The sequence below is a fragment of the Micropterus dolomieu genome, linkage group LG17, assembly GCF_021292245.1.
Source record: "Micropterus dolomieu isolate WLL.071019.BEF.003 ecotype Adirondacks linkage group LG17, ASM2129224v1, whole genome shotgun sequence".
In the NCBI taxonomy this organism is placed as follows: Eukaryota; Metazoa; Chordata; class Actinopteri; order Centrarchiformes; family Centrarchidae; genus Micropterus; species Micropterus dolomieu.
Window position 1 is genome coordinate 16815925 of NC_060166.1, and position 8528 is coordinate 16824452.

Consider the following 8528-nt stretch of genomic DNA (forward strand, 5'->3'; position numbering starts at 1 on the left):
TGTGTGTGTGTGTGTGTGTGTGTGTGTGTGTCTGCAAATCATCTCCACTATCTCACCATTTCAGGTGTATTAAGGACTGGAATCTTCATTGTTAAATATTTTGTATGTTTTAGTTAATGTTTAATGGAAATTAATCTACTTCTAGATGGTTACGATAGTGCTGTTATTAAGCGATTCAACACCTTACGTCATTACTTTCAAACAGGTGTCAAAAGAAGAGTTGCTAAAGTGAGAACTTTGTCTCAGCCAAAAGGGGTAAAAGCTAAATTCAAATCACCTCCCCTGAGTTAGACATAAATTCTGTGCTAATGGTTTCCAACAGTTAGCCTTTGACATCCGCCTACCACTGCTCTGTTACATGTCAAAGTATGGGCTTATTCTCCAGTCTCGCTGCATTAATAACAATAATGATGATAAGGGAAAAAAAGACGTGACATGTAGTTGGCCCTTGAACTCACCGACGTTGCTGCAAAGGACGTCAGCAGATATTGTTCTTTCGCAACTGTGTCTGTGGAGAGAAAATTGGAGAGAATTATATGGGGAGCGAGAAATGGAGACAGTGGAAGGACAGAGAAAATAGCTGCGTGTCTATCTGAATGAATGAGAGGGACAGAGAGAAGTGAATACATTAGGGAATTTGTGAATAAGTGAGTATTCATATTGACCACAGGATTGAGTTCATACTCATGTGACTGATTGGATGGACAAATAAATAATAAACTGAAGTGGGGGATAAATGAGTAAGTCATGTAGTGAAGAGCTGCATTAATAAGTGAATGAAACAGTGAGTAGCTGGCTGAATTACTAAAAAAAGCTAGCTGAGTGGCTGGGTGGACGAGTTAATACCATAGAGTCTGACTCATTAATTGACTTATCCACGCATTGACTCATCACACAGTATTACCTCAACTTATGACAGGTTGATTAAATGAGTTTGAACATAGGAAGGTTGAATGAGGGAATAACTGATGAATGGGTAACTAACGTGCAGATGAGTGAATAGCTAACCCTCTTAAGTGAAACTCAAATGTGCAGAACTTAAGAAAAGCAGATAATACAGGTAAGTGTGCATTATAGCGAGAGGCAAAGCTATCGAGAAAGACGTGGGGAGGCTACACTGTAGACGGAGAGGGTGAGCTAGAAAAGAGAAGCAAGCAAACAGATAAAAGTGAGCGATTGTGAGCATACTGTATCTCCAGGCAACAACACATGGAATTACTGTAATAGTTTCTGTCACTCGCCTTCTCTATCATCCCTCACTCTCTCTCTCTTTATCTCTCCCTCTCTTCTTTGTCCCAACACAAACACAACTTTCACAGAGAGTGCATCTTCTCACAGAAGCACTTCAGAGACTGATTCTGTTAGTATAACTGTGTGTTTGTGTGTGAGTGAGAAAGAGAGAGAGAGAGAGAGAGAGAGAGAGAGAGAGAGAGAGAGAGAGAGAGAGAGAGAGAAAGAGAGAGAGAGAGAAAGAGGGGAGAGAGAGATTGAGTGAAAAAGTGGAGAGAGACTATATTGGAGTTGTCTGTGTCTGTCTATATGAGCAATAAAGAAATTCATATTCAGTAAAACTCCATTTGCTTTATCATACTCTACATGCGTTTAAAGGGGACCTATGCTCATTTCCAGCTCTATAGTTTTATTCTGGGATTCCACGAGAGTAGCTTTGCATGTTTCACAGTTCAAAAAAATCCCTATTTATCTTATGCTGGCCCCTTATACAGCCCCTCAGTTCATCCTCCGTCCAAAACAAGCCGTTTTAGCCCCTGTCTCTTAAAGGTCCCCCTCCCTAAAAGCCCACTTTCTTCTGATTAGCCAAGGGGCTTGCGAGCCACTGTAAACAGTTGCTGTGGGCCTGCACCACCTCATCGTCTTGCCGGTGTGCTCGACAGCATATGACAGCTTTAACTTATCTTGGAAATCATATCTTGTGATATGGGGCGCTGAATTTGAGGAATTTACTGTTTATCAGCACACAAATGAGACAAGAATTAGGTTGGAAAAACAGTAGACACCACCGGAGCGGAGTGTTTCTATGAACCAGTGTAGGTACCAGATATGCTTGCCCAACACAAACATCACCCGAGTGCTATACAAATTATACTAAGGTGCAGCTCCCCGATACCAAATTAACTCATGACTGTAACTTTACAACCCAAACTCATGGCCCAACCAGGCAGAGAATAACAAACGCACGTGTGTACATTTTCAGCTGAGGATTGCAGCTTAATTTGCCTTCAACTCAACAATCAATCATGATTTCAATTAAATGCTAAAGTTCCTGTTACTGTTACCTTGTCTGTGGTCCGCTGGCATAACACGGGGTGCTTTCTGATCTGGTGCCGTCGCGCTGTTGCGGTAGGCAACATAAGTTTTGTTTTACAGTGGATGAACTGTGACATTACAGAGTTGTTGTTTTGTTTTATCTTGAAATAATCCCATACTTTGGACACTCTCTTCTTTGTCCCTTTGCTATTTTCTCTCTCTTCCTCCACTTTGCAAACAGTCGCATCATAATCACGTCGTATTCACACAGCGTAAGCGCGATGTGCGACAGTAATAAATGTCTTTTTCAGATGAGAATACATGGCTAGTCCATTTTTTACGGCATCAAGCTACACACATTAGATTGAAACAGGTAGCAAGTCCGACACTGCAACGGCATTGAGAATCTGATACATTTTTTCAACAACGAACACAATTAAAAAAGACAAAAAAGAAAACCATTTAACTACGATGGTAGACATACAAAAATCAAGAAAAATAACCAAATCCACAAAATCTGAGCAAGAAAACAAAATAGAGCAGGCAAAATGCTCCACTTCTGAAATGTTCCTGGTGAGGTATGAAGCTGTGCATGTGATGGAATAAAAACGCATCACAGATTTGACGTCATAGAGTCGTTCACAGAGGAACAAGGTGACAGAGTCTGCAGCCATGTTGGCAAGTCTGTGAGGCTGTGCTAGCATCTTAACATGCTGATAATAAGCAGGTATGCTAACATTTGCTACACTGGCCTCCACAGAATGGCAATCCAAGAATCTTGGTGTTACGCTTTTTGATCAGCACATCACAGAGATTGCCTTTTTATTACTTACGCAGCATAGCTAAAATTAGGTCTTTTCTGTCCTTGGCTGATGCAGGGATCCTAATTCATCCTTTTGGATTACTGTAACATTTGTTATCTGGCCTACCGCACACGACTGCTAAAAGTCTTTAAATGGTTCAGAAGCTAGCAGCTAGTTTCTAAACTACAACTAAATAATTTACTATTTAATGCTTCACTTCATCGACTCCCTATCCATGTCAGATCGGACTTTAAGGTGCTTCTGATTACTTATGTAATTATAAATGTGCTCACCCCTTCTTATCTCACTGATCTAATTCCGTGCTCTCCGCTCTCACAATACTGGGCTCCTATGTGTCCCCAGAATTAAAAAGAAGTCAGCTGGCTGCAGGGTCTTTTCCTATTGTGCCCCTTTTCTCTGGAATTATTTTCCTGCTGACATAAGAGAGTCTGACTATGTTGATGCCTTTAAATCTAAGATGAAAACTCATCTTTTTGCTTTAACTTTCAATTAGTACTTATCCTTCCATACCTCAGGCCTCATAGTCCATATAAATAAAATTGACTTGAATTGACATAGAACCATGCTGCTAGCATGGTTAAAAACCACAAATGCATTGACGACAGTGCCCAAGGTGTTGGTGAATTTCTACCATAAATGATTTTAACTCATCTATCCTTCCTGATATTTAAATTTCCTACAATCAAGATATCAGCTTATCCCAGCTAAAGGAAATTACCTCTTGAAAGAAATGGTGATTACCATGAATAATCAGTCCATAAATGCAAATGTAAAAACATTAAATTATATGCTATTCTGTGTGTGTGGGTGTTCATGGGTGACCTTTCACTTACCTATGCCTTCACCATCATCCCAGAAGAATGATCCTTGAGCAGTTCCACTGTCGCTCAGGGCAACAATCAGTCCTAAAGGATTCCTCCGACTGAAACCAAAGGGGTAGAGAGGGTTATAGCAGATTGCTAAAGGACAACATCTATTTATACCTGCTGCTGAGGACAAATACATTAACATTCCTGCTAGGGGCATCCACCTGATCTCACTGCTGCTAGAACACTCATCACCCTCTAACTGTCTTTCTTTCTCTCTCTCTCTCTCTCTCTCTCAGTGCTGCCTTCTGTAACACACACTAATGATCACAGATGACATTCATTTTGATGAGTGCCCGGTCATACATGACAGCCTACCTTTCCATGGAGATAAAAGTTTTTGGAACACTGAAACACAGGGATACGTATACTATACACATAACTGTGTAACTCCCCCATCGGTAAACACAGCCAGGAAACACACACACACACACACACACACACACACACACACACAAACACTTCAAACTAAACACACAGGATGCTGACCTGTAGCTGTGTGCTGTCATGATGTGTCAGCCATGATGTGTGTGCACTTACCTGTAATATGTATTGTTCTCTGGTTTCTGCCAGGGTAAGATATATCCTCCTCTTATATGAAGGTTAATATGGTCCAAAGGTGTGGGCATCTTAACCATTTGTGCACGTACTCCGATATATTTTGCCTGTTGAAAGCAGCAATAATTACATACTATTAAATTACTAGAAATACAAGCGGTAATGAAATTCCTTTGTGGGAAATTGGCATTTATACAGTGTTAAATCACAAAGCATGCAGTGAAATATGTGACATCTATAAAGGCTACATCTGAAACATTTCAGTAATCTATTACACTTTTTTTTTACAACTTCTTTTTTTCCCCCCAGTATTTTCCACTTTGTCCTAGGTCCTTACTCTAACAGCTTGTACCACTCTGCAAGCTGAGGGGACAAGTTTAATGGAGGTAACCACTCCTCTCCACCATCCCATGCCCCCATATTTTACTGTTGTTTCTCATGTATTGTTTGGCTTCACGATGCGGCCTAACAGATGGGGAGTCCCCTAGCTAGAATGAGACAGAGCGATTGGATGTTTGCTTTTGTCATCAAGGCGCTTCTACAGCTGCAACTCCTTAATGATGTTGTCAGTGATGTCTCTTGTTAATATTGTCATTTCAGTGTTTGCTGTGGTTTTAGTCTCTTTTTTTTCCCGTCTAGGTCTGCTTACATATTTGTTTTTGTAAAAATAGTTTTGAGACATGAAACAAGTTAAATATGAAGTAATTTGCATCTTCAACAAAAGACATGATGCATTTACATCTATTATGAATATTCACATTATGCATACACTAATCCACCAGTTAGATACTGTATTTATTCTTCAATGCTTTCTACCGTATTGTTGCACCAGGAGTGTGTTTCTGTGTTTTTTGGTTGTAACGGAAATTGACTTACCGTGTGGTAGTCATACCAGCGTGTATTAGGAACATAGCCATCTACATGTCTGGCTCCCTGTCAATCACAAAGTCAGCAAATCAAAATAATGAATCCAACCAAATTATAGAGAAATACAGGCAGAGGAGACAACTATTCCTGTAATGATTGAAAAGTTGCATCTGTGATATGTTTATCAAAGCATAAGCAAGGATAATGATATATGTGGAAGAGTAAAGATGCGTGTGTATACCGGGTCGAGGGCAGGGGAGATAAGTAGGGCAGGTCCCCAGAGGAATTGCTTGTAGATGTCCCATGTAGTTTTATCAGTCACAAACCTGTGACAAACCAGCACAGATGCTAAGCCTTAAGCCTGACTGAAAACATTTTACACGCTCTCCTGTGTCCTCAGCACAGACATTCAAGTATTCATTCAGAGTTCAATGGTTTGGAGATGCAAGCCAAATAACCCTGCCATACTCACCCTGCCAGCTCCTTAAATACCATCTGTGACTTTAGAAGGATCTCTAAAAATGATTAAATGCATTTCTTTTTTAATTTTAAGTTCTACACATTCACATCTGGGAGCTGCCAAGTATAGCCACAGTCATCTATGATTGGTCTCTAAGGGCCTCTAAGTCTCACTGGAATTGAAACAGAAAGTGCCTTGCTCAAGGCTTCTTGATGGCAGTTGCTCTGGCAGGGAAGACACTTTTCCCTACCCTGTCCAGTTATTAAAATGAGCAAATGTCAGCTTGCTTAACGTCACGGCAAAGTGTATGGATATGTTGATAAAGGAAGATTATTTTCTCCCATCAACATCCGTAGCTAATAATAGAAGCTTTGATGGTAACATTTCGACAACTAGTTGAAAATTAGTTGTGCATTAAAACAGAGTCTTAAAATAGAGCTTTACCTAAATTGGTTTTTAGTCCAGCAACCAAAACATGTGATATTTTGCAGATGTAGTATAAAATCAGGTTATCTTGCCAGCAAATCAGGAGAAGAAAATACATGTACCGGTAACAATTATTAATATTACTAAGTTATTTCAGGTAATGCTTGAGTTGTTGGCAGAAAAAATTAAATCCGTGTGTTGTGTGTCTGTGCTTACTCATGCAAGACTGGTCTGACTACTGTGCTTCCTGTGGTATGGGCCTCAAACATCAGTGTGTACAGGTACGGCAGGAGGGTGTAACGGATGTTCAGGACATCCCGGGACGAATTGGAGAAGGTGGCATTCCAAGCAACAGGATCTTGTCTCTGATAGAAAAAACAATTCAAAAGTAGTAATTAGTAAGGAAGGTTAACAAAAATGACTATAATAAAACTAATTGTGACAAACAAAGGATTTTTGGCTTTTTGGCCTTGTCACTTAAATTGTTTCTCACAATTGACCATTCGCTAAGCTCCTCCCCCTAAGTTACTGTTGCTACATCTGTCAGGCTTTCTGTTGTCGCACAGCACATTACAGTTTGCAATGATAATAATGATGATTTTCTGGCTGGCATGAAATCTGTCACTGGCAGATTTGATCAGCTGTGCCTAGGCAGCTAATTAAGCTAATGCTAGTTGCAGCTTGTTGGGTGAAAATGCTGTTTTCTGCTTACTTTTTAATGTTTCCAGCTCTATTCAGGACCTTAAATATGCACCTGATGACTACATACATGGTATAGTATTAAAGGACTGACACTTATGACTCTGGCAAAAAGTCAGCATCCAGTGATGATTTACATAGAAGACTTGAAATACAGAAACACCGCTGCTCTTGTATTGTAGCGTAGAGCTAGTTAGTCTTAGAATGATGAGTATGATAAGGAAAATGTATTCACTGTATTGTATTCAATAACAGTATGTGCCACTTTCAACGTTACAAGAGAAAAGACTTTTAGGATCAGGACTAATTGATGTGTTTGGCAAATGCAACACTATCTCGGGTGGAAATGGCTGGAGTTGCTAGAATGTAAACTTACTCAAATGCAGTTTTCAGACAGTGGGGCAATACTGCACAGTGGATAAGCTAGTCGTAAACAATGTAACTATAGCAATACTTTTGTACTTTTTAGTTAAAGCTAGGGTAGGTATCTCACAGTCGTTTGAAATAACTGTCGCTTCGCGCTCGATCCGTTTTGGCATGTGCTTCTTCGGTGACACTTCATTGTGTATTCAAGGTAAGCGAGTATTTTCATTGTTGATGTAAAAAATAATTTTCTGTGTCCATGTCCCCATTGCTAGTTTAGCACCATTTGCTGAAAAAATTACCATGGCTTAGTTGCTACGTTGAGACTAGCGTTAGCCGTGGTAATTATAATAATAATAATCTTTATTTGTAGAGCACTTTTCAAAAACAAGTTACAAAGTGCTTTAACAAGTGTAAAGACAATAATACCCAAGAGACAATAATACAAAAACAATACAAGATAAAAGCATGAAAACTTTGAAAAGACTAAAATACACATTTAAGATAAATATAAAACTAGTAAAATAGAATAAAATAAAAGGGATAAAATAAAGTCAAATAAGATCGGGAAAGGCTCTCCTATAAAAGTATGTTTTAAGAAGGGACTTGATGGGACCTGATTTCCTCGGGCAGGCTGTTCCAGAGCCTCGGGGCCCTGACAGCAAACGCTCTGTCCACTTTAGTTTTCAGTCGAGACTCTGGAACAGACCTCTGCCCGAGGATCTCAAGGTACGTGCTGGTGCGTATGGGACTAAAAGTTCAGAAATATAACAAGGCAAGAGGCCATGAAGAGCTTTAAAAGTAATCAATAGAATTTTAAAGTCAATTCTAAAACATACTGGGAGCCAGTGTAGTGAAGCTAAAACAGGAGTAATGTGGTCATATTTCTTAGTTCTGGTTAAAAGCCTGGCAGCTGAGTTCTGGACAGTCTGGAGTCGATCAATAGATTTTTGGGTTAAACAGGTGAAAAGGCTGTTGCAATAATCCAGGCGTGATGAGATGAAGGCGTGTAAAATGGTCTCGGTGTCCTTAAAAGTTAACATAGATCGAATTTTTGCTTTATTTCTAAGTTGATAAAAACATGATTGAACAAGCTTTGTGGTGTGCTGCTCGAAATTTAAATTACTATCAAACCAAACACCAAGGTTCTTTGCCACAGGCTTAATGTGATTTACTAGGGAACCAGCAGATGGCAGTATT

The 8528-nt window shown here is 39.7% G+C and overlaps 1 protein-coding gene across 1 annotated transcript in view; it reads right to left on the reverse strand.

The window, feature by feature from the left end:
* si (sucrase-isomaltase (alpha-glucosidase)) overlaps positions 1-8528 on the reverse strand; it is a 78386-nt gene that overhangs the window by 6771 nt on the left and 63087 nt on the right. The window contains exons 40-45 of the mRNA XM_046074621.1: positions 6483-6631; positions 5622-5706; positions 5390-5446; positions 4496-4620; positions 3923-4011; positions 459-508 (exon numbers count right to left, since the gene is read on the reverse strand). Coding sequence (XP_045930577.1) covers positions 459-508; positions 3923-4011; positions 4496-4620; positions 5390-5446; positions 5622-5706; positions 6483-6631 — 555 coding nt within the window. The remainder of the gene's footprint in view (positions 1-458; positions 509-3922; positions 4012-4495; positions 4621-5389; positions 5447-5621; positions 5707-6482; positions 6632-8528) is intronic.